General features: G+C 54.1%; 1 protein-coding gene across 13 annotated transcripts in view; it reads left to right on the top strand.

Moving 5' to 3' along the window:
- TOM1L2 (target of myb1 like 2 membrane trafficking protein) overlaps nucleotides 1-26,227 on the top strand; it is an 87,129-nt gene that overhangs the window by 22,605 nt on the left and 38,297 nt on the right. For 11 of the 13 annotated variants that reach the window (XR_009537790.1, XM_060135805.1, XM_060135812.1 and 8 more), the window contains exon 2: nucleotides 20,973-21,057. Coding sequence is in view for 12 of the 13 variants with exons in the window: in XM_060135805.1 (XP_059991788.1) it covers nucleotides 20,973-21,057 (85 nt within the window). In the remaining variant the exon portion in view is untranslated. Of the gene's footprint in view, nucleotides 1-20,972; nucleotides 21,058-21,077; nucleotides 25,271-26,227 lie in introns of those variants that run through there. The other 2 variants (XM_060135807.1, XM_060135806.1) reach the window with 2 other exon arrangements.

The following is a 26,227-nucleotide window of genomic DNA, read 5'->3' as shown; positions in this document are numbered from 1 at the left end:
GAGCGTTTCCCGGTTAAATCTGAATGGTGTCAGATTGTTAAAAGGCCACTGTTATGGCCGGGCCTTGTCGCGGTCGTGCCCTCACTGTGGCTGGAGTCCCCCCACTTTGACATTTAATTTTACACCAAGACCAGGGACTTCCCTGGTGGCGCAGTGGTTGAGAATCCGCCTGCCGATGCAGGGGACACGGGTCCGAGCCCTGGTCCGGGAAGACCCCACATGCTGCGGAGCAACTAAGCCCCTGAGCCACAACTACTGAGCCTGCACTCTAGAGCTCGTGCTCCGCGACAAGAGAAACCACCACAGTGAGAAGCCCGCGCACCGCAACAAAGAGTAGCCCCCGCTCGCCGCAACTAGAGAAAGCCCGCGCCCAGCAACGAAGACCCAACGCAGCCAAAAATAAATAACTTAGTTAATGAAAAAAAAAATTTTACACCAAGGCCAGATCAGATAAGGCATGGCAGAGAGTTGGATGAGCTGACCGACCGGAGGCCTTCCCGAAACTATTCCAGAGTCCTGATGAGTCCTGGTTGAAAAGAAATACACAGTTTTTATAGAAAAATGTGGAAAGTTAACCTCCTCCCCCACAAAGCCGAAGCAGACACGTGGTTGCTCTCGCACCGCAGTGTTGCCCAGTTACGGCCTGGCCTGGGTCTGCAGGCCTTCCTCCGTCCACAGGTGCGCGCTGTTTAACGTAAACCTGCGTGTACGATCTTTGCCTTGACGTTCTCCCACTTGACATGCGGGCACCGCTTGACCAGCGTCCCATTTCCTCCCCACCAGCAGCCGCGTGTGCCCGGGGGCTCAGGCGAGCCTTCCCAGGCCGTGAGTCACCTCAAGGGACATGCTGTCATCTCGCTCAGGGCCTTGTGGCTTCAGCCAGGTTTGGGTCCCGTCGCATTCTTCAAATGCCGTCAGATCATCATCCTTTCAGGATGGCTTCGATTTTTAAAGCAAATTAGTCATTTTCCACGCCCAGCGTCCTGTGCTGGGCGAGGCTGAACCTGAGACTTGGCTGCTGCCAAGGAGAGCACACTTCCTGGGTGACCTGCAGGGGAGCGGAGAGGATGAGAGGGTGCAGCCCTCAGGCACCTGGGGCGCCCCGACGGGCCGGGGCCTTGGAAGCCAGCTCTGAGCCGGGCATGAGCGTCGTGCTCAGACCCGGGGAGCTTGGCAATGCGCCCACGAGGACGGGATGGACGGCCCGGGGGAGAGGGCCAGAGGGATGTGAACCTTGCCTGTGGCTGCGGTGGACACTCCTCGTTTCCCCCTGTCTTGGGGTGGCTCTGGGCCCAGCTGGACCATTCTTTTACGCAGTTTCCCTTGCAGCTACGCGTGGCCGTAGGGCACGGTTTTGGCCTCCGAGAGGGACAGTACCCCTTCAGCAGTAAAATGGCAAAGCCCTCTGGCCCACGCGGCTTCTTCCTTCCTGTTTCACGGACTCTGCCTGCTGGGGCAGCGGCTGTCTCGCAGGTACAGGGACGGAAGCACAGGCCAGGGCCGGCGGAGCAAGAAGACAAACAGATCCCGGTCCTGCGTGAGGGCCTGGAGGGGCTGCTCCCGCCCCAAGCCTCCTGCTTCCAGAGTTCTGGTTCCGTGAGGAAAATAACCCACCATCTGTTTAAGCGACTTGTTAGTTCGTTTTTAATTGCTTGCAGCTGAATGCAATCATACCTGATAAGGTAATGTTTTAATATTTTACAAGGGAGAAATGTATTTACATATTGTGTAATTAAAAATGAAAAATAATTTAAATCCCCACAGATTTCTGGGCCCACAAAAGACACACTGAAACAGAATCTTTGGGGATGGGACTCACATCTCTGTATTTTTAACAAACTCTCCAGTGATCTGTTGTAAAATAAATCATTTCCATATTCATTAATACTGTTCCCATTTTATACATGAAAACATTGAGGCCCAAGGAGCTTAAATGACTTATCCCAGTTTTTTTTTTTAATATCAGAGTATAGTTGATTAACAATGCTGTGTTAGTTTCAGGTGTACAGCAAAGTGATTCAGTTATACATATACATGTATCTATTCTTTTTCAAGTTCTTCTCCCATTTAGGTTATTCTCCCAGTATTTTTAAGTGAGACTTGTGTCCAGCAGTGTCTGGTTCCAGAGTGCGCCCCCAAGCCCTGCTCACCTCAGGGAGGCCTGGCTTCCCCTCCACCTCACTGTCACACTACTTCTGGAGGGAACTTCCAAACTGGAAGATTCAAAACTGTTTTGGACACGGTTTTGCACTGCTGTCCGGGGCAGTATCCCTGCAATGCACATGTCCCCAGGAGAGGAAGCCAAGTATGGTTTTCTGGTGTGTTGGTTAAAAAGTGGACTCATCAATTCTTGGTCATGTCTTCTGCTTTTGAAACAAAACTTTGAAATTAGTTTTTTCCACAGACTTTCTCTGGTTAAGTCACTTAAGAATTACTAGACCATCTCACCCGTGAAAGGTAATTATGGTTGTTTTATGAGTGTGGAAGACGTATAGCTTGTAAGTGCTTGGGGAGTCTCTTGTGAGTTATTAGAACTCGCAGGATTCATGTTCTACCAAATTAGCCATCACGAGCTGATAGATTTTATCTGTAGTTCAGCAAGGCTTGGTCAGCGCTGTACATTCATAACGGTTAAATACACACCAGCTCCCTCAGAGAGGTTAACTGGGTAAGGTGGCCACCTCAGGTTGTAATAGCGCGATTTGCCTGGGATTTGGAGACTTGTATGACGAGAATGCTCTTCTGATGGTGAAGAGGGTCTTTGCTGCGAGAAGCAGGGGGTCAGTGCCCTGGAGCCCCTCAGGGGGGCTGAGCGTGTCCTGTGGACCCAGCGTGGCCTGGGGGCAGGAGCTCCTTGTTCTAGCCCTGGGTCTGGCGTGAGCCACCGTGTGTCGGATCTCTGACTAATTCCACGCGGTCAGACTCTCAGACAGCACTGTTCCTGAGGTCCCTTGGGCGCGGGGCATGCTGGAGATGCCTTCCTACGTCGCCTTCAGGGGCCTCCTTTGCTGGGGGGTCTCTATGGTAGCAGCTGTGGCCACCCATACTTCTCCTGAGGGCTGCTCTGTGCCAGGCCTTTACAGATGTTCATTCAGTTCTCACAGAAGCTTTGCAAGGTGTAGGTATTACTCTTCCCGATCCCTAGGTAAGGAAACTGAGGCTCAGAGAGGTCTAGTTACTTGCTCAGGATCACACAGCCGATAGCAGCAGAATCAGACTTGGGCTCAGGTCAGCCCGACTGCAGGCTGTGTGACCATGGCTCCGTGGTGCTGGTGCTTGTGTTGGGCGGCGGCAGGGGCCCGGGAAGCATGCTGGACGAGGCCTCTTTTGACTGGGAATCTGGGAGGCCTTTGGAGCAGAGGCAGGATCTAGAGTGTAGGGTAATTCCAGGTAAGCTTGGGAAGGTCGCAGTGTGTTCTGGGAATCAGGAGGAGCCCGGCTGGACGAACTGTGCCATCCCCCGGGGACCTGGGGAGGCCAGAGGAGGACGTGAGGCTGGGAAGGTGACGGGTCAAGTCAGCGAGGGTGCAAGGCACTGGGAAGTTGGGGGAAGAACGTTTTGTGTTTCATGTGAAGCTGTTTTCAAGATGTTTTATATTATGCTGCCCATCATTCCTTAACACAAGAATGACTGCAGTAAGTTCATCCTGAAGTCACTCACTTAGCGCCAGGAGAAAACAGTCCCCCTCTCCCAGTGGAGCACCGTTTACTCTGCCTTTAATCAGAAAGTGAGACTGTGGGCTTGTTGTCTTTGCCTTTCTGCCCGGGCAGCCAGGAAGGCCAGGCCTGATTGGTATCTGACTGTAATAACTCTCGTACCTCTCTGGTTCTTGGTAAAAAGGTTCATCTTTTATTCCATGTGTTTTCTAGTCGTCATTTCATTTTATTTTATTTGCTTTGAGTATAAATTATTATTAAAGATGACCATAAGTTCCTTTTGGAAGTAGGCAGGGTGTATCCTTTAAATATATTCTAACTCTTGGTAAGAAGAAACCGGGACTGACTTCCTCGCATGGTCATAGGAGCAGCCGTGAAGGGCCAGGCCGGGGCAGTGGTGGATGAAAGCGTTCTCTCGGGTTAATGGACTGCCAGCCAGAGGCTTCCGCGAAGGGCGCTGTACGTCCTGGCCAAGGGAGGGAAAGAGCCCGTCCCTGGGAACCGCGGAGGCGCCGAGTCTGGGGAGCCGGCTGCAGGCGTGTGCCCCCTGGGCTCTGCAGCCCCGCTCGCCTCTCTTTCCTTCTGTCTTCACACTTGGCTGTGATCCGCTCATTCCCTAGAACCCCCTGGACCAGTTTTTTGGCTCTTACTGGGAGAATGGACTAGGTCGTGTGTCGGCAATTCTCTGTAACCGCTTCCCGGAGCCTTTAGGGAAATCCTCTGGGAGATGACTCTGCACAGTTAACATCAGCGTCCCAGGCCCACAGAGAGAGGCTGCAGACCCTGAGCGCAGAGTCTGCTCGTTCTCCGGAGGGGCCTCCGCAGAGAGTGCTGCGGCCGCCCGGGTGCCATGGAAATTCATGTTCTGTTTAGCTTCTCAGGTGTTCCTATGAACAGCGCAGCTAAAGCACCTGGGATGCTCGGCGCAGGAAGCTCTCCCACTGGGGTCGGGCTCTCGGACCAGCCTGTCCAGAGTGTGTGCCGAGGTGGGTTCGGATGCGCTTTTCTGGAAAGGTCTTCCCAGATGCTCACAGGGAATGTATGCTTCCTTTAACATTCCATCCAGAAAGAGTTAAGAACCACTGCTCTGGGGCTTCCCTGGTGGCTCAGTGGTTGAGAGTCCGCCTGCTGATGCAGGGGACACAGGTCCGTGCCCTGGTCCGGGAGGATCCCACATGCCGCGGAACGGCTGGGCCTGTGAGCCATGGCCGCTGAGCCTGCGCATCCGGAGCCTGTGCTCCGCAACCACTGCTCTGAAAGACGGCCTCTGGTTTTCTTCCTGACCTTCTTGAATATCCATATCAAACCACTTCCCCCAAAGCATGCTGCTCAGAGCAGCTGTAGGCAGAGGGGTGGGGGGCCATCCGGGCCATGGAGGCACAAAGCCAGCACCGGGGATGTGGCACGGAGGGCAGTCCCCCTCCCCCAGCCCCTGCCGCCGAATTGTGCTGGGCAGTGTGTGTCGGGAACCCGGGCAGGGGAGACCCAGGGCAGGCTCGCAGAAACGCAGCACGGCTTTGCCTGTGTCCAGTGTGGTTTGGTTTTGCCTGCGCTCTTCCCAAGCCCAGGGCTGCAGGGTGCTTTGTGCACAGAAAGGAAGCATTGTCCTTACTAAAGATGCCTTTTCCGAAGGGTTCCTGTGGGCGGAACAGCTCTGCAGAACAAACCAGGCCAAACCTCAGACTGGACCGCAGCCGTTTAGATTCTGTTTCGCTTGGGGAGCATCTGCCGCGTCCTTACCGTGTGCTGTGGAATCCCTGGTCTCCTGGGGCAGGGAGGTTCGGGAGTAGCCACCACACGGCCCCGGCCCCAGGGCTGCGGGGAACCAGGGAGGGAGGCTGCGGGGCCCCGAGCGCTATCAAGTCAGCAGCAGTGGCCAGGCCTCTGTGAGAGGATGCGGCTCTGTGTTCTCTCCCAACCCTTCTCTTACGTGAGCGCGCATTTTTACCTTGTGGTGATTAGTATGCATCTGATACTTTGGCTCCCCGATTTTCACTTAGCATTCCTGCACTGATTTCCACTTAGCAGCGAGGCCGAGGTATTTATCATTTTTAAAAGCCATGTACATCTTTGCCTTATTGTTGGAGCCTCGTGGAGCAGCCATCCTCTCATTTGCTGAGAACAACAGGGACTTTCTCAATTAGGCATCCTTGCAGAATCAGCTCCCCCCGCCCCCTAACTTATTTCCTGAGGGGTGTCTTGCTGAGCCAAAGTTATGAATAGTTTTATGCCTTTCCTACTGAATTTTTTCTTATTATTATGGAAAATTTCAAACATATGAAAAGAAGAGAGACTATCAGGATGCCCTCCCGTGTATTTACTGGTGTGTTTCAACAGTGATCAAGTCAGGGCGCTTGGGGTCACCTACAGCCCCACAGACTTTTCCTGCCCCGATTGCTGTGCAACAAATCCAAATCCCAGACATCACATAATTTCATCTATAAATACCTAGGTGTGTATTTCTTTTTTTTTAAAATAAATTTATTTATTTTTGGCTGCGTTGGGTCTTCGTTGCAGTGCGCAGGCTTTCTATAGTTGCGGTGAGCGGGGGCTTCTCTTGTTGTGCAGCACGGGCTCTAGGTGCACAGGCTTAAGTAGTTGTGGCTCGCGGGCTCTAGAGCGCAGGCTCAGTAGTTGTAGCGCACGGGCTTAGTTGCTCCGCGGCATGTGGGATCTTCCCGGACCAGGGCTCGAACCCGTGTCCCCTGCCTTGGCAGGCGATTCTTAACCACTGCGCCACCAGGGAAGCCCGAGATTCCTATCCTTCAGAAATACACACCTAGGGCTTGTGTATTATACTGAAGCCTGCGCGCCTAGAGCCCGTGCTCCGCAACAAGAGAAGCCACCATAATGAGAAGCCCGCGCACCACAACGAAGAGTAGCCCCCGCTCGCCGCAAGTAGGGAAAGTCCCTGCCCAGCAACAAAGACACAACACAGCCAAAAAAAGAAAAAGAATCATGGCTACGTTTCCATGTAATCTCCCTGTTTATTTTCAGTGTTGGTATTCCTGATTTTTTTATGTCGATAGATAGGCACTATTTCCCAGGTGATTCAGAGCCTTATTGGGTTGGCCTTGGAATGCAAATCACACATGTGTCGTGTCTGTATCTCCCGTGCTGCCCAGACTGGCTCTCCCTTTGGTCCTCCCTGACTGTCCGGGTGCCCCACCAGGTGGCAGAAAAACCAAGTCATGGGTCACCCGCTGTGGGACAGGAGCTGTTACTGGGGAGACCTGGTCAGGATGAAAATGCCTTTATAGTCCATGGAGAGGTTTTCTCATGCTCGGGACAGAATTGCATCCTGGGCCCAGCTATTTTTGATGGAAGAATTTAAAAAGTTGGGCTTCCATGGTGGCGCAATGGTTAAGAATCTGCCTGCCAATGAGGGGGACATGGGTTCGAGCCCTGATCCAGGAAGATCCCACATGCCACGGAGCAGCTAAGCCTGTGTGCCACAACTACTGAGCCCACGCGCCATAACTACTGAAGCCCGTGCACCTAGAGCCCGTGTTCTGCAACAAGAGAAGCCACTGCAATGAGAAGCCCGCGCACCACAACGAAGAGTAGCCCCCGCTCGCCGCAGCTAGAGGAAGCCCACGCGTAGCAACGAAGACCCATTATAGCCAAAAAATAAATAAATAAATTTATTTATTTATTTATTTATTTATTTATTTATTTATTTTTTGTGGTACGCAGGCCTCTCACTGTTGTGGCCTCTCCCGTTGTGGAGCACAGGCTCTGGACGCACAGGCTCAGTGGCCGTGGCTCACGGGCCCAGCCACTCCACGGCATGTGGGATCTTCCCGGACCGGGGCACGAACCCGTGTCCCCTGCATCGGCAGGCAGACTCTCAACCACTGCGCCACCAGGGAAGCCCATAAATTTATTTTTTTAAAAAAAGAATTAAATGACTGGATTTTAGTTTTGGTCACAAGTTTGCCATTTTATTCTTAGTCTTTTGCAGTACAATAGCCCCTTCTTTGTAAAACAGTATAATAACAGAAAGAAATTTTAAAGATTTGCCTCTAAGCCACACTGATTATTTTCACTTCTTTCTGTTTCTCTTCCTGGCACAATCCATATGCATCCCTTTAAAAAAAAAATTGTGTCTTGTGTTCTTTACATCATTACAAAATGTTTCTGTATGGTTTTAATAGCGATTACTTATAATGGCTATATGGTATTTAGTTAAGTTGATATAGATACCATCATTTACTTAGCCACCACTTTTTTACTTCATATTTGAGAATTTTTAAGAATTTTAAATAGGGACTTCCCTGGCCGTCCAGTGGTTAAGACTCCATGCTTCCACTGCTGGGGGCGCAGGTTTGATCCGTGGTTAGGGAAGTTCGGCATGCCTTGCAGTGTGGCCAAAAAAAAAAAAAAGGATTTTAAATAAGACTATATTGAATGCATCCCCGTGTGTAGCTTTTTTCCTTTTTTTACAGCTTTATCAAGATCTAATTCCCATACCATACGACTCACCCTTTAAAGTGTACAGTCCAGTGGTTGTTGGTATATTCGCAGCATTGCGAAGCTGTCACCACAATCAGTTTTAGATCATTTCCATCCTCCCATGTCCATCAGCAGTCACCCCTCATTTCCCCCAATCCTAGGCAACCACCAATCTACTTTCCATCTCTATAGATTTGCCTATTCTGGACGTTTCATGTAAATGGACTTATCCAACCTGGGGTCTTTTTTCCCATTTGAAAAATTGTGAAAAAATATAAATTTGCCATTTTTAAGTGGCATTAAGTACATTCATATTGTGTGCAACCATCACCACCATCATCTCCAGAACGTTTTCATTTTCGCAAACTGAAATGCTACCCCATTAAACCCTCACTCCCCACCCCTCCCCTAGGCCTCGGCCTCCACCCTTCTACTTCCTATCTCTATGGATTTGTCCCCTCGAGATCTCTCCTGTAAATGGTATCATGCAGTACGTGTCCTTCTGTGTCTGACTTCTTTCTTTTTTTTTTAAATAAATTTATTTATTTTTGGCTGCGTTGGGTCTTTGTTGCTGCGCGCGGGCTTTCTCTAGTTGCGGTGAGTGGGGGCTGCTCTTCATTGTGGTGCGCGGGCTTCTCATTGCGGTGACCTCTCCTGTTGCGGAGCATGGGCTCTAGGCATGCGGGCTTCAGTAGTTGTGGCACGCGGGCTCAGTAGTTGCGGCTCACGGGCTCTAGAGCGCAGGCTCAGTAGTTGTGGCGCACGGGCTTAGTTGCTCCGCGGCATGTGGGATCTTCCCGGCGCAGGGCTGGAGCCCGTGTCCCCTGCGCTGGCGGGCGGGTTCCTGACCCCTGCGCCCCCAGGGAGCCCCGTCTGACTTCTTTCAGTTGGCACAGTGCCTCAGGGTCCATCCATGTTGGAACACACATCTGCATTTCTTTCCTTTTTATTGCCAAGTATTATTCCATTGTATGGATCTTCATCTGTTCTTCAGTTGATGGACATGGGTTATTTCAGCGTTTTGGCTGTTATGAATAGTGCTGCCATGACGTTCAGGTGCAGGTGTTCGTGTGGAAAGATGTCTTCATGTCTCTTGGGTGACCCAGGGGTGCAATTGCTGGGCTGGGTAGCTTTTTTATTTGAAATATCCCTTTAAGCTAAGAGTCCTAAAAAGATTGTTAGGTCAAAGGACAAGAATCTTTTACAGCATGCCCCTGGATGTCTGTTGTTTTTCCAGAAGGTTCTTAAAGGTGTGTGGCCGCCAGGGAGGTGATGCCCTGGTCTCCCGATAGCCGTCCCAGCAGTGGGCATCGTTCTTTTAAAAGTGTGTGTTGATTCAGGAGTAGGAATTTCGCTTCGTTGCTCCGACGCGGGTATTTGTTCTTATCAGCTGCTCTTCCTCCTCGGGCTAGACCTCCAGGTGGGAAACATCTGCTAACATGTGAGCCCCATTCGAGGGGTTGTTTTCGCCTGGTCCCCACAGACGCTGTGAGCGGGTGGCCAGGAGTCTGTTCCTCTGGACCTGATTCCGGGGGCCAGCTCTTTGCAGGAATGGGGCCACACACTCAGGCTTCACCGAGCACAGCCGGGGTGAGCCCTGGGGAACTTGGGGGAGGCTTCCTCCAGGCTGGGAGTTTTGTAATTGGTCTTTGAGGCTGGAAGGAGACCTTCCTTTTTGGTGTCGTTCATGGTGACGGCTGTGGTCCCTGGCTAGCCTCGTTGGCTGATGGTGCCTGGCCGGCGGGGTGCAGCCTGTCCTGGTCGTGGTCCTGTCCGTCGACACACTAGGAGCACCCTAAAAGCCGTGGAGGCGGCTCCTCTGCCTTCCTGAGCTCCTGTCCACAGAAGGCTTGAGGTAGGTCCTGTCTGTTGCACACTCACTAACTCACTTAATACTCACCCCCTGTGAGGGGGAGGGACTGTTGTGTGCCCGTTTTTATGGATGACTAAGCTGCAGCTGAGAGAGCTGGAGGAATGTGGCCACGGTCAGATGCCCAGGGCCGGCCTGGGCCCCGTGCTCGCTCCCTCTTCCCCGAGCAGTCAGCTGGCTGTGTGCTCCGGCTTGGGCCCTCGGGGTCACCGTGATCTGTCTCCACCACACGCTGTCGCTGTTCTTGCAGGAAGCCTGCCTCTCAGAGGACTGGGGGGGTGGGGGGGTGGGGGGGGGCTGTTCCCAGCCGCGGCCCCTCCTCCTGCAGGCCCGGGGTGGGGGGGGGCAGGACCTCTGCGGGCCTCCCTCCGTATGGCGCTCCCACGCACTCGCTGGGTCACGGTCTGCGTGCCTCCTGCCTGCTTCTGTTCTGTGCCTGCCAGCGCCCTGGCGCGGAGGCCCCTCAGGCAGTTTGGGCTTGAACTGGGAAGCCTTCGGTGGCTCTGTGGCTCGGCCCCTTGCCCTCGCCTCTGCCCTGGGGGTGCGCATGGGGGAGGCCAGCAGCCCCAGAGCCGCAGGTCAGCTCGATTTCCTGCAGCTCTGACCTGAGCACCAGCCCCCCACCGGACCTTTCTCTTCCCGTCAACCGGCCCAGCGGCCTGGCTGTCGGATAACAGCCGGAGACCCCGGCGGCCCCGCGCTCGCGGCCTGGCCCGGCTCCTGCAGAGCCCTGCGCCCCCAGCTGCCCACCCGGCCCTAAGTCGGCGCCCCCAGCCCCCGTCCCGCACCTGCCTGTACCTACTCGGGAAATGCTCCATCGGGTGCCCCGTGTCTCTGCCTCTAGAGGACACACCCACGTGCACCTAAGCTGGGGACCCCCAAGGGGGGGGTCCCAGTTAAAAAGAACTTGGGTCAGCAGCCTGGGGCCTGTGAGGCTGACAGGCGTCTCCTCTCTGCTGCGGGCTGGCCTGAAGGGCCCCTTTGTTGGGGGAGGGGAGCGTGTGGTGTCCTAATTAGGCCGGCGTGGAGTTGGGGCTCCGACAGAGCTGACCCTTGGAACCGAGCTCTCCAGGTGGGAGAGTAAGTTAGTGATTTTGTGAATTTGTCAGTCTTTAAAGAAAATAGGAGATTAAAAAGAGAAGACTAAATGCAGTGTGGTACTCTGGATTGGATCCTGGACAAAAAGGGCATTTTAGTGGAAAAACGGAGAAATCCGAATAAAGCCTGGAGTTTAGTTAGTAGTTCTCTGCCGATGTTAATTTTTCAGTTTTGACACGTGAGCAGCGGTTCTGTAAGATGTTAACATTAGCAGAAACTGGGAGAAGGGCACATAGGGACCCTTACACAATCTCTGCGACTTCTCAGGAAATCTGAAATTATTCCAATATTAAAAGTTTATTAATGAAAAAAGGAAGAACAAGGAGAGAGTTGACCTGGCAGCCGATTGCACTTGATCCCTCACCCCTGCTGCCTGTTCACTTCTCGGCCCAGGCCTTCTGGGAAATCAGGAGGGCAGGCTGTGGCCGGGGACTGGGGCCCTGGCTGCTCTCGAGGCCCCAGCCTTGTCTGTGGGTGTCGGGGTCCCAGGCTGCGTGCGCCAGGGTGACCTTGGTCGCTGCTCCCTGCAGGCGGTGTGCCGTCGCCGTCGGGCTGATCACCCCTCGGCCTCACTGTCTTCCCCTCTGAGACCGGCTGCCCTCCGTGGGGGCGGGTCTGGGGTACATAAGACGAGTCTGTGAAGAGCCCGGCCCAACAGAAGGTGTGCTCGCTGGACACCGGATTCCCTCCCCTTGCGCTCCTTCTGTGCGAGAGGAGTGCGCACTGGCGCCTTGACGACGCGAGGTCAGAGGTGGCAGCTCTGAGGGTGAGACATGGCCGGCGGGGCACGGGCAGCCTGCCCAGGGCCCATGTCCAGAGTCGGGAGATGTGACATGTGTCGTGAGTGACTCGTAGGCAATCTTACCGGCTGGGCTCTGAGACCTGGGAGCTTCAGCGTTTGGATCCCTGAGGAAACGGTGCCTCTGCCTCGCAGGTGGGCCGGGCTGTTGGGCGCTTCCTTCCAGAAGGGGAGCCCCTGTGGCGCAGAAACCCAGAAATCAGGAAGCTGTGTATCTGCAGGCTCCTGGGCATCAAGCGGCCGGGGTGGCTGGTGGGCGGCTGTTTACCTGTAGGTGGCAGTGGTGACATGGGAATGCGAGGGAAGGGTGTGGGGGGCCATGGCACGGGGCGGGGCGGGGGGAGGCCACTGAGTCATGGGCTCTGCAGTGCTTCCTGTTTCGTGCTTAGTTCATTTCACAGCTGCCACGTGAGAAAACCCGCTGTGATTATCGCATCTTAGAGATGACGGAAAGCCTTAAAGAGGTTGCGTTCCGGGGGTCACACAGTAATTGGCTGAAGTTTGAAGCCACCAAAGCGTGGGTTCCAACTCCCTGCTCAGACTCCACAGTCACGCCTGTTTCTCCTGCTTCTGAGCCCAGAGGGAGACCCTGGGGACAGCTGGCGCCCAGCGCTGATCTCCCCAGGCCACCCAGGGCCCAGCGCCCAGGGCCGCAGAGGGTGTGCAGTCATCGCTGCTTGGCATCACAGGCCAGGCCAGGCCCTGCCGCAGATGCGGAGACGTGCTGCCTTCGCGCAGCTGCAGGTTTAGACGGGAAGCCAGGTACCCCCACGGTTTGTTACGGCCGTCACATTGGGAGAACCTCCCAGAACAGAGTTGGAACGGCCTTGAGAACTTGGCCCTTGCATGGACTGTACCGTCAGGTGCTGGCGCCTGTCAGAAGCATCCCTAGGGATGGTATCTAAGGAGGCTCGGGGGAGGACGTGGCGGCAACACTAGACATGGGCAGGCTGGCGGGGGCGAAGGCTTTCCAGGCCGGAGAAGTCCAAGTAACCTCCTGGGGGCGGGACGCAGATACAAGGCCCCTTGGCTGGCAGAGTCCTCTGGACCCGGATGTGGCTCCCGCTTTCACACTCGGGCAGGTAACCTACCTTTTCCTGAAATGAAGGCTCAGCTCCGATGGGTCTCCTCTTCCCTTCATTTGCTCTCACAGTGATGATCGGGTTTGGTGAAGTTCTATGTAAGCCCAGGAATGCTAACTTTCACCACTTCTACTCAACATGGTACTGGGAGTCCTTGCTGGAGCAATTACAGCAGAAAAGAAATAAAGGACATCCAAATGGGAAAGAAAGAAGTAAAATTAACTCTGTTCACAGATGACATAACCTTGTATGTAGAAAACCTAAAGATTTCATGAAAAAAAAAACATGTTAGAATTAATAGATTCAGCAAAGCTTCAGGATAAAAAAATCAACACTCAAGAATCAGCTGTATTTCTATACACTAACACTGAACAATCTGAAAAGGAAATTGAGAAAACAATTTCATTTATAGTAGCATGAAAAAGAATAGAATCCCTAGAAATTAACCAAGGAGGTAAGAGACTTATACACTGAAAACTACAAAACACTGCTGAAAGGAAGGAAAGAAGATAAATACATGGAAAGACAACCCATATTCATGGGTTGAAGACTTAATACTTTTAAGATGACAAAACTACCCGAAGTGATCTGCAGATTCAATGAAACCCGCATCGAAAGCCCACCAGCATTTTTTGCAGAAATAAAAAACTCCATCCGAAAATTCAGATGGAACCTCGGGGACTCCAAATAGCCAAAACAACCTTGAAAAAGAAGCACAAAGTTAGAGGACTCAGCTTCCCTGATTCAGAATTTACAGTAACCAGAACAGCGTGGCACTGGCATAAGGACAGATGCACACCAATGGGATAGAGTAGAGAGCCTGGAAGTAAATCTTCCCATATATGCTCAACTGATTTTTGACATGGGTGCCAAGACCGTTTAGTGGGAAAAAGACAGTCTTTCCAACAGATGGTGCTGGGAAAACTGGATATCCCCATGTAAGAGAATGAAGTGGGACCCATACCTTATACCATATAGAAAACTTAACTCAAAATAGGGCAAAGACCTAAACATAAGAGCTAAAACTATAAACGTTTTAGGAGAAAACGGGGATAGCTTCATGACACTGGATTTAGCAATGATTTCTTGGATTTGACACCAAAAGAAAAAAATAGATAAATCAGACTTAATCAAAATTGGAAACTTTTGTGCATGAAAGGACATTATCAAAAGAGGAAAACACAGCCCACAAAATGGGAGAAAATATTTGCAAAGCATGTATCTGATAAAGGATTAATTTCCAGAATATATAAATAACTTCTAGGGACTTCCCTGGTGGCGCAGTGGTTAAGAATCTGCCTGCCAGTGCAGGGGACGCAGACGGGTTTGAGCCCTGGTCCAGGAAGGTCCCACATGCCACGGAGCAACTAAGCCCGTGTGCCACAACTACTGAGCCTGTGCTTTAAAGCCTGTGTGCCACAACTACTGAGCGTGTGTGCCACAACTACTGGAGCCCACGTGCCTAGAGCCCGTGCTCCTCAACAAAGAGCAGGCCCCGCTCACCACAGCTAGAGAAAGCCCGCACACAGCAACGAAGACCCAACACAGCCAAAAATGAATAAATAAATAAAAATTAAATAACTTCTACAACTCAACAACAAAAAACCAAACTACCCAAAATGGGTAAAAATGGACTTGAATAGACATTTACCCAAAGAAGATATACAGTTGGTCAATAAGCATGTGAAAAGGTGCTCAACATCACTAAGTCATTAGGAAATGCAAATCAAGACTGTGATGAGATACAAAATAACAAGGAGACGAGGGTGTGGAGAAATTGGAACCCTTGTGCACTGCTGCTGGGAGCATAAAATGGTGCAGCCGCTGGGGGAAACAGTCTGGCAGTTCCTCAAAAAGTTAAACATAGAATCACCGTATGACCACCAATCCCACTTCTAGGTATACACCCAAAAGAACGGAAGGCAGGGACTCAAACCGGTATTTGCACACCAATGTTCATAGCAGCATCATTCACTGTAGCCAAAAGGTGGAAACAGCCCATACAGATGAATAAACAAAGCGTGGTGTCTACACGCAATGGAGTATTATTCAGCCTTAGAAAAGAAGAAAATCCTGACACTTGCTCCAACATGGATGAATCTTGAGAAAATTATGCTCCGTGAAGTAAGCCAGTCACAAAAAGGACAAATATTGTATGAATCCATTTATGTGAGGTACTTAGAGGGGTCACCTCCTAAAGACAGAAAGCAGAAGGGTGGGTGCCAGCAGCTGGGGAAGGGGGATGGGAGTGAGGGTTTAATGGAGACAGAGTTTCAGTTTCGGAAGATGAATAATTTCTGGAGATGATGGTGATGACGGTTGCACAACAATATGCATGTACGGAATGCCACTGAGCTGTGCATTTAGAAATGGTTAAGGTGGTAAATTTTATGTTGTGTATATTTTACCACACACATACAAAAAAAATCATGGGGGACTTCCCTGGTGGTCCAGTAGTTAAGACACTGAGCTCCCAATGCAGGGGGCCCGGGTTCAATCCCTGGTCGGGGAACTAGATTCCACATGCCGCAACTAAGAGTCCACGTGCCGCAACTAAAGATCCCACGTGCCGCAACTAAGACCCGGCACAGCCAAATAAATAAATATTATTTTAAAAATCACCAAAAAAAGAAGAAAAGGAATCATAGGCCAATGTACTGTCAGAGTGGGGTAGGGGACTGGGGGGATCAGAGATCACTGAGACCTGTTACCTCATTTGGCGGGAAACAACACCTAGAGAAGGAACCAGAGAAGAAAAGGGAAGCAGAGTCCAGGAGCTCAGGCAGAGCCAGGACTGGAGCCAGGGTCCTCGAGCTGCAGGACAGGGACTCGGTCTGTCTTGCCTCCTGCTGTTTCCCCATGCCCAGCCCTCAGTGGCTGTTAGCTGGAGGGCTGTGTCCCGTTCCTTCCCCAGGGCGGGACCCCCAGCCCCCTGGCGCTGTTGGAACACGTCTGTCTGTCCCTGCCTCGTGCCCACAGGTTCTGGTGGGAAGGCACAGGGCGGGACCCAGGCAGGGGTGTCTCACCTGCAGCTAAGGTTGGAAGCAAGTTCTCCATCACCACCCACCCCCCGGGGCCCTCTGCAGCTGCGGGGTGGGGGAGAGGGGCTTACCCAGTCCCTGAGGACTTCACACCAGCTCTGGCTCGTTCTTCCTGGCTTGTCTTGTCCTATGTGCCCTGCTTACAGGGGCTTGCCGTGGTCTGTCACAGTTGGTGGGCAGGGGCGGGGTTGCCACTCACTTCCCCATGGCCCCGTGGCACTAGGGCCCAGGAATCGGGGCCCCAGTGCTGTGGCTGGACTGGGTCACGACTGGCCGTCTCCCTCTCCCTGCCCGCAGGTCAAGGACGGTGCAGGGCACTTCTCAGGCTGCTAATCTCAAGTACATGGTATGGGGACCACAGGGTTTTATTTTGCCTTAAAGTTCCAGAGGAAGCTGCCTCTGTAGTCTGCGGGCTGTTCAGATGTACTTTATCTGCCTTTTAAGAGGGGTGAAGGAGGAGTGGGGCCTGCTGGCGTAGAAAAGGACATCCCATAAAGCAGGGGCGAGGCTCTCCAGTGGAAGAGGACCAGCTGCAATTAACATTCACAGAGCAGGTTAGGAATCTGGAGCAAGCGGCCACCATGGCTCTGAGTACAGTGTTGGGGTTGATTTTTCTTTCCCCCTGGCTGGTCTGTGCCCACCTGCCCCACTAGCATGTAGCAATGCGGAATCCAGATGGCTGCTTCCGTCATTGGTGCGTATCATCAGATTAGCTTCTTGCCCATCCGGACCCCCTTTCCTCCGTTCTCCACACCGGGCACGAAGCAACCGGGAACGCTGTTTCTTTGCGCCGGCACCTCTGGGCTCCTTCTCACACTCTTGATTGTTGGGGAGGTAGAAAATTTGGCTGTTTTTTCCTCCATTCTCACCAGAAGGATGTTGCTGAATGCAAAAATGCTAATCCAGCCTCTCCCGCCTTCTGGGGCTGGCTGTTTCTGAAGTTGCTCCATTTCACAGCAGAGTGTGGACGTCCGCAGCCAAGAAACCAAGCCACTGGGTCTCGAGGCTCCTCCCAGCAGGACCGCCTGGGATTTCCCACTGCGTGGGAGGGTGAGGGGTGGGCTGCTGGAGAAAAGCCCGGCTGGGAGAGGGCACTGTCATGGCTGGCAGGGTCGAGCGGCCCCCGACCAGGTATCAAACCCGTGCCCCCTGCAGTGGAAGCGCGGAGCCTTAACCACTGGACCGCTAGGGAAGTCCCAGGGTCGACCTTCAAGGCGCCCTGGCCCCCAGCCCGCACCAGGCAGGAGGCAGCCTTTTCTGAATGGAGAAAATGCCATGGCAACAGCATCAGGATGACATACTCTTTTGCGCTGAAGGTTTAATGGGAGCTGTGTCTGCCCCTTCACAGCCCTGCCCTTCACAGCCCTGTCCAGCCCTGCCCTGCCCAGGCCTGCTCAGCCCCTGGTCATTAGCATATCACCGGGGACCTCTAAAAGGTCAGCCCTTTGCAGCCCGGGTCACTGGTGCTTTGATCTTTCTCCATCCCAAGGGCTAGCTGGCGGGAATGATTTGGCCCTTGTCCCCTGGAGCATTGTGTTTCTGCTGTTGCACCAGGATTTATCTTCTGTTTTGACAATTTACGTGATAAAAGAAATGAGCCTGAACTTTGCGTCCTCTGGCCTGGGGACAGGACGGAGGGAGGGAGCCCGTGGGAGTGGCCACAGTTGCAGGGCAATCAGATCCAACTCAGTTCTGTTGCTGGGGGAATTCTTTTATGAGGAGAGGAAAACGAGAACTGATTTGAGCTCCTTTGTCAGCCATACCTCCTTCATCTGTCTCAGCCGAGCCAAATACCCACAGCTGCATTTCTGTGGCATATCCAGCAAAATGAAAAGAAAGAAGCATTCTTTGGGGGTTGGTTCTTTATAATCAAAAGGAGTATCTATCTTTTAGCTTGAAAACTCAGAACGCCGGTAATTGGATAGAAAGCGCTGACCCCGAGGATGGGTTCTCATGCCTTTGACCCCCTTCCCGGTGCCGGGGGAGGGGGAGGTTCATGGACTCTGCTGCTACCCCTAACTTGGATGTGAGGTTCATTGATTGAACGTTTCCTCTGTTAAGCCTCCAAGACAGTGTCCCCGTGGCCCTGCCACAGTGCCACTGCCGCTCTCTCTTCCCGAGTCTGTGCCGTGGCCTGTGCTGTGACTGGCCAGACCGCCGGCGGAGGGCGGCCCTTTGGCCAGCTGGCCTGTCCCTTCGCTGGCTCCGTAGGGTCGCAGGCAGGACGGCTTTATTAGGAGGCCACTGGGTTTGTGGCCGCAGACACCCCTGCTGTGTGACCCCTGGGGGGAGTCCCCTCCTCTGGGCGTGGACACCTTGAAGGGGAGGGCCCTTCAGAGAGCCGAGTGGCTGGGCGAGCGGGGGTGGGGTGGGGTGTGGGGGCAAGGGTCGTCCCGACGCTGCCTCGTTCTGCCCTCACCTCGAGCAGCCTCTGCCCTCGGTCTTCCCTTCTCTAGACTGAACGGTGCTTTGGCCATTCCTCCCGCGTGCCTGCCCCTGCTCTCCCCCGATCAAATGCTCCTGCCAAGTGGCACTGTGGGCTCTGGTGGTTGAGACCCCCGCCCCCCGCCCAGCCCACCGCACGCATGGGCTCATCAGGGGTGACTCTCACCGCTTGGGGGCAGGTTTGCTCATTCGCGGGTAGGGAGTCTGGGTGCCCAGGGTGACGAATAAAGGGGGTGAAAATTTTGGGGATATAGCCTTTTCGGTAAAAATTAAAGCAGTGAGGCTTTTTCCATGCAGACTGAAGGCTGTTGCACAGATGTTTGGAGCAGTAGCAGTAGCTGTTTGGAGTGTGTGCTCACCGCTTGTAAGGACAGCCTTCGTTTGGGCGTGTGAGTTCCAGGGTGTTGTGTACAAAGCAAGCGTCCCTTCTCCGCAGCTGCCTCCGGTAAACAAGGCCACTTCCAACACGTACAGAGGTCTCGGGGTTTTTATGGAGCGTCAGTGGAAGTGCGGGTTGTTTGAAGCTTTTGTTGAAAGGGGGATGATGGTCTCCCTCTTGAGTATTGTGCAGTTAGGATGGGGCAGGCTTGGAATTCAGCTAAGATCCCAACGTTGGGTCCAAACTCGCCTGTGCTAACTGCTGAGGCCATATCAGCAAATGCCTAGGCGTTAGAGACAGACAGACCTGAGACCGGATGTCAGTGCCACCAACTCAGCTATGTGATCCCGGCCAAGGACCCAACCTCTGAGCCTCACTTCCTTCTTTCTAAATGTGGGAGAGAATCATGCCTACCTTAGGGGGATTTTTTTTTTTTTAATTTTTAATTGTGTTAAAATACACATCACAAAATTGGCCATCTTCACCATTTTTAAGTGTTAAATACATTCACATTGTCGTGCAACCGTTCTCTGGACCTTTTTCGTCTTGCAAAACTGAAGCTCTGTCCGCATTCAGCAGCAACTCACCACCTCCTTCCCCCAGCCTCTGGCACCCGCCATTCTACTTTCTCTCTATGAATTTGACTACTTTAGGATGCTCAAATAAGTGGAATCACACAGTATTTATCTTTTTGTATCTGGCTTGTTTCACTCAGCATAATATCCTTGAGGTTCTATTCATGTTGGAGCAGGTGTCAGAATTTCCTTCCCTTTTAAGGCTGAATAATATTCCATTGTGTGAACCTACCACATTTTGTTTATCCATCATCTGTGTCTAGACACCTGGGTTGCTTCCTGGCTATTGTGAATAAAGCTGCTGTGAACATGAATGTGAAAATACCTCTTTGAGATCCTACTTTCAACTCTTTCGAAACTCTTTTTGGGTGTGTACCCAAAAGTGGAATTTCTGGATCATATGTTAGTTCTCTTTTTGATAATTTGAGGACCTGCCATATTTTTTTTTTTTTTTTTTTTGCGGTACGCGGGCCTCTCACTGTTGTGGCCTCTCCCGCTGCAGAGCACAGGCTCCGGACGCGCAGGCTCAGTGGCCATGGCTTACGGGCCCAGCCGCTCCGCGGCATGTGGGATCTTCCCGGACCGGGGCATGAACCCGTGTCCCCTTCATCGGCAGGTGGACTCTCAACCACTGCGCCACCAGGGAAGCCCCCTGCCATATTTTTTATAAGGGCTATATCATTTTCCATTCCCACCAACAGTGCACAAGCCGTTTCTCCACATCCTCTCCAGCACTTGTTATTTTCTGTTTTTTTTAATATATATTTTATTTATGGCTGTTTTATGTAACTGGATCTTCATTTGTGGCACAAGGGGTCTTTTAGTTGTGGCATGCGGGCTTCTTAGTTGTGTCACGCATGTGGGATCTAGTTCCCCCACCAGGGATCGAACCTGGGCCCCCTGCATTGGGAGCGCAGAGTCTTAGCCACTGGACCACCAGGGGAGTCCCTATTTTCTGTTTTTTTTTGATAGCAGCCGTCCTAGTGGGTGTGAGGTGGTATCTCGTTGTTTTGATTTGCATTTCCCTAATGACTAGTGATTTTTAACACTTTTTTTCATGGACTTGTTGGCCATTTGTATATCTTTTTTGGAGAAATGTCTGTTCAGGTCTTCTTTATTTATTCTAAAGGACACTAACTCCTCCTCAGATTTGCAGATATTTTCTAACATTCCGTAGGTTGCTCCGTTTTTACTCTGTTGGTTGTGTCTTTTAATGCACAGAAAGTTTTAAATTTTTGTGCAGTCGGTTTATCTGTTTTTTCTTCCGTTGCCTGTGCTTTTGTTGTCACATCTGTGAGTAGAATCATTGCCACACCCGATGTCATGAAGCCTTTCCCCTGCGTTCTCTTCTGAGAGTTCTAGCTCATGGGAGTTTGGTGAATGAAGGGCAGGCTTAGGAGTCAGCCCCCGGCCCCCCTCCCAGGTATTCTCGTGGGAGCAGCACCCAGAGGTGCTGTCGGCTCAGCCCATCTGCCTGGTGGGAGAGTGGGGTGGGTCCGGGTCCCTCCTCTTCCCCGCCGGGGTCCTTATTCCAGGAGAAGTGTAAGCCAGTTTTCTTTCTGAATTTGCAGAAAAGGCTACAGACGGCTCCCTGCAGAGCGAGGACTGGACGCTGAACATGGAGATCTGCGACATCATCAATGAGACGGAGGAAGGGTGCGTGTCCCCCACCCAGGGCAGGCGGGCGGCGGGCCGCTCCAGTCGGTCTGTGTGCAGCCCGCTGCCCTGACGTCTGACAAGTGGTTTTCCTCACCGTCCTCCCCCCGCCCGCAGTCAGAGCAGTGACCGCCTCTTAATCACAAGGGGAATGACGTTGCTTGGCTTCGGGGTCCCCTGCAGCACGATCCCCACCTCCTCCCGCCTTCCGCAGCCCTGGGGACTGGCTGGAGTCCCAGGAGGGAGAGGCCCCCGGGGTCTGTGGGGTAGTGGAAGGCGGGACGCGGGGAAGACTTGTGAGGCCCAGGCGCCCCCACCCCTGCGCTGCCGGGTCTGTTCTTGCTGCTGTATTTACGTCCTCTTCTGCATCACAGGTACATTCCATGTGTACTGCTTCCAAATTAGTCGGTATGTGGCCCTCTGTCCACACTGTAAAAATGTAATTTACGGTAGCCACGCTCTCTTAAACCCTCTCCAGACCTGGGCAGCCCTGGCCTTGGCGCTGTCCTTACTGGCCTTGCCACGTGGAGGCTGGGGACCAGCCTCTGACGGTTGGCCCTGCCTTCATTCAACAACATGTCCTGAGTGACCACCTCATGCCGGGTCCCAGAGTGAGTACTGAGGGCACAGCAGGGACGGGACAGACGGAGTCCCTCCCCTGCGCCACGAGCAGGACAGTTACCACGCACCCAGGTCAGCTGGTGACATGGCTGGGGAGGAAGAGCTGGGGGTGAGTGCTTGTGAACAAGTCACCCAGGAGGGCCTGGCCCAGGTGGCTCGAGGGGCGGAGGTGTGAGCACCAGGCCAGGGAAGGGCTTCCCAGCGCACGGTCCCAGGACAGAGGGGCTCTGTTGCGTCTGAGGGACAGCACTGGGGCCGGGGGGCCGGGATCCAGGCAGGGACCCTGTCTTCCACTTGGTCTGAGGTTCATCTTATTTATTTATTTTTTAAGATTTATTTATGATTTATTTATTTAATTTATTTTTGGCTGCATCAAGTCTCAATTGAGGCATGCGGGATCTTTCCTTGTGGCGCGCGGGCTTCTCTCTAGTTGTGGCGCGTGGGTTTTCTCTCCTGTAGTTGTGGCGTGGGCTCTGTAGTTTGTGGCATGTGGGCTTAGTTGCTCCGCGGCATGTGGGATCTTAGCTCCCTGACCAGGGATCGAACCCACGTCCCCTGCATTGTAAGGCGGATTCTTTACCCCTGGACCACTGGGGAAGTCCCCATTTTATTTTTTTTATAGTTTTTTTTGTGTTTAAATTTATCTGGCTCCACCAGGTCTTAATTGCAGCACTTGGGATCTTTAGCTGCAGCATGTGGACTCTTAGTTGCGGCATGCAGGATCTAGTTCCCTGACGAGGGATTGAACCCGGGTCCCCTGCATTGGGAGCATGGAGTCTTAGCCACCGGACCACCAGGGAAGTCCCTGAGGTTCATTTTAGGGACCACGCTGGCTGCCATGCCCAGGACGGCTGGGCTGGGGCTGTCACAATCACCCTGGTGTGAAGCGATGGCAGCTTTGACTGGGGTGGCAGTAGAGGGGGTGAAAAGCCATGAGAGTCTGAGCATTTCTGAAGGCGGAGCCGGTGGAATTTGTGCCGTGGGCCTGAGAAGAGAGACAGGATAGATAATCCGAGGTTCGGGGCAGCTGCATCCCGAGGCCCAGCAGGCCGGGTTGGAGGTTCAGCTAAGGTTCAAGCCCTTCCCAGGCGGCGCTGGCGGGAGGGGTGGAGGGCTTGGCCGCCCTAGGGGCAGCAGGTTGGGAGCCCTCTGGGAGGGGAGCTGCAGACGACCAGCTCGGTCCTGGCAGGAGACAGGATGTGTTGAGGAGAAGGCATTTTAACCCCGCAGCCCCTGGCCTCCTTCCTGCCCACCCCGCCCCCGGCCTGTCCACGTTTATTGAGCCCACGGGTGGGGCGTGGCCTCTGGAGGCCGAGGCGGGTGCTGGACGGGTGGCCGAGGCCGTGGGTGCAGAGGGGAGGAAGTGGGAAGTGCGAGGGGGTGGGATGGGCATCTGGACCAGAGGCCGGAAGGGGGCTCAGGCCGCGGGCACTCTAGCTCCCTTTGCCCATGTCGCCCGCCCCTCCGTCTGCCACACCGAGCTCCTCCCTCACCCACGGGCCTTCCTGACGTCTCTCTGGCCCCGCTGGTCTTTTGGTTCCGTGAACCTCCCACTCTCATGCCCAGCTTGCGGGTCCCCAGGAAGCGTGGAACATGCACACGTGTTGGAACGGAGCATCCTCGTCCCATGGGGGCTGGAGCGCAGCCCCTCCCCCTGCCTTGTCGAGGGAGGGTCCTGGCCCTGCTGTCGGCCTCTTCCTGAATGAGGGGAAGCCTGCCCTCTCCCTGTCCCAACGCCCCGCGGATAAGCCCCCATTGTGTGATCCCCTCACAGCCCGTATTGTACTTGGGCTCGCCACAGCTCAAACTCGTGTGTTCTGATGTGTGTGGGAGGGAGTGTCTGTCTCGCCCCCAAAGCCCTGGGCCCCGAGCTCCCTAAGGCAGACATCTGTCTTCCTTACGGCCACATCTCCACCACCTGGACACATTCGTGAGGTAAGAGAGTAAGTGGATAAAGTCCCTGGGGACTCAGGGCCTGAGGACGAAGGGGGTCGTGACCCAGGGCGACATGGGCTCCACGAGGGAGACCAGTGCCAGGCGCCTGGGGAGGGGCATCCAGGTGGGGTCCAGCAGCCGCCCAGGGGTCAGCGGGCAAGGTGGGTGGATGGCAGGGCAGGAGAGAGGGACCAGGGGCCTGGGTGACCCTGGGTGGGTTCCCCTCCCGTCTCGGTCCGCTCGGGTATAAAGTGGGCCCCAGCAGTGGCCGCTTGTGGCTTCACTGCCCCGCCCTGTGCTCGGCCCATGCGAAGCCCCGGCCCACACCAGCTCAGGCAGCACCCTCCAGCCCGACAGGGCAGGGCCAGACCATTTTAATGATGAGGGGCTCAGGCTCTAGCATGGGAGCTCTGTCTGTGCTTCCTTTATTTATTCGGAGCTCACCTCTGGGAGACGGTCCTGCTGGGCACCGATTTGGTGAGCTGTCCTGCAGGCCCCTCCCTGGGCTTACCCTAACACCCAGGCTGAGGTCACCTCCAGCCTGGGGCCTTGTGTGGCTGTCCCTCATGCCCTTGACCCTTGGTCACTAGGCAGGAGTGCCCTGGCTAGATGACCTCCCCGGGATGTTTTAGACCCTGTTTACCAGGCCTCCCCCAGACCCGCCAAGTTAGATGCAGCAGGCCTGTGGATTTAGTAAATGCCCTTCAGGCAATTCTGACATGTGGCTCTGGTGAGGATCCCCTGACCTGGTCGTTTCCATGACCATCTTGGACCGTCCCCAGCTCATGGACTCTTTGTGCCCCAGCCTCTAAACTGGAGTAGCCCCGGATAAATGCAGTGGAGCAAGGGAACAGCTGGGAGGGGGCGGCCAGGAGGAGAGGAGGTGTCCAGGGTGGGCGGGGCGGGGCATCGCCCCCCTGCGGGGTAAGTGGGAAGCAGCTCAGAGGTGGCAGTTCTGGAGCCGAAGGACAAGGTGGGCTCAGGATGACCAGAGAGAAGGTCTCTTCTGGGTCTGGGGTCCAGCTCCCGCAGCCCCGACCTCTCCCCCTGCTCGGGGCCCTTTCCTGCTCTGCTGGGCTCCAGCACCCCACTCCCCTCTCCCAGTTTCCTGCTCTGCGTCTGATGGGCTGCTGTGCGGTTCCTCTGACAGGACTTTGACTGACAGGACTTTGATTCTGTCTCCGAGGCTGCTTCCCCGGGGAGAGAGAGAAGTACTTGCTTTGGTGTCCCCAGTGCCTCTCAAGCAGCACTTCCCCATGGATTTTCGGTGGATTTTCACTTTCTCTCTAACCCGGGAGCCGCCGCCTCTCTGATTTCCCGCCACCGCGTGCCCCCCCAACCCAGGAGCTCCATGAGTCACAAGTGAGCAGAGCCCTGGGAGGCTCTTCCCATGTAGTGCCCCGTGGAAGTTCAAGAGGAGGGATGAGAGCGTGCCCGGCGGGGCCTTTGAGACAGGAAATCAGTCCCTGCTCCTGGCCGGCGGCTGCTGACCTTCATCAGCCCCAGGCCACCAAGTCCTCAAAGCTGAGAGCCTGTCGAGCCCCATGTTTGCAGAAATCAGCACCCCTGTTTGGGAACTGCAGCCACACTGCAAACACACCTGGCAGGGACCCCTCCCCAGGGAGCCGAGAAGTTCCACGGGGAAGCCATGCTTCAGGTGACTCGGGTCTGTTTATTCCTTCTAGAAGCCTCGCCTTGCTTCTGTGTGTTTCTGTTGAAATTGGGCTGATTGGCAGAGCTGCTCCCCTCTCCTTCCCCAGCTCCCTCACACACTTCTTGAGAGTATTTTTTTTTTTTTGTCTTTGTTTCTGGGCGCAGGCTTTCTCTAGTCACGGCGGGAGGGGGCTACTCTCCTTTGCGGCGCACAGGCTTCTCATTGCGGTGGCTTCTCTTGTTGTGAAGCACGGGCTCTAGGCGCGCAGGCTCAGTAGTTGTGGCTCGCCGACTCTAGAGTGCAGGCTCAGTAGCTGTGGTGCATGGGCTTCGTTGCTCTGCAGCATGTGGGATCTTCCCAGACCAGGGCTCGAACCCGTGTCCCCTGCATTGGCAGGCGGATTCTTAACCACTGCACCACCAGGGAAGTCCTGGTAAATAGATTGTATTTCCAAATTGTCGGAATAGGAGGCCCCGATTTATGAACCTTCACTTTAGGAAAGACCCAGATTATGCTGGCCTGCTGATGGGTGGGCGGCAGGAGCCCACTTGTGATAGCAGAGGGCGGGGTTCCCCAGAGCGGGCCATGGGCACCAGGGGACCCTTAGACACGGGCACTGCGCCAGGTAGATGCCCTCAGGGGCTGGCTGGAGACCCGCCTCCCAGCGTGGCTGTGGTTTCAGGAGTGTGTACTGAGAGCAGACAGTTGGCATATGACAGAGCTGTTGTCAGCTGGAGGACCCTGCAGCTCTGCCTACAGGGCCCCCGGGAAGCCGGGTCAGATCTGGTACCAAAACACACAACTCCCAGGGTTTTGAGCAGACTTCAGTTTTCTCAGGGAAAAAGGAGTTCCACAGAGCCTGGAACCTGGACATCCAGCTCTGCACAGGAACCTGGCCGTTCTCGCCTGTGTTTCTCTGGCGGGGTCCCTTCAGTGAACCCACCAGTGGCAGGCTGGTTA

This window comes from Lagenorhynchus albirostris, chromosome 20 (genome assembly GCF_949774975.1).
Source record: "Lagenorhynchus albirostris chromosome 20, mLagAlb1.1, whole genome shotgun sequence".
Lineage (NCBI taxonomy): Eukaryota > Metazoa > Chordata > Mammalia > Artiodactyla > Delphinidae > Lagenorhynchus > Lagenorhynchus albirostris.
Note: the sequence above shows the minus strand (reverse complement) of the source record. Positions and strands in the feature narration are given on the sequence as shown.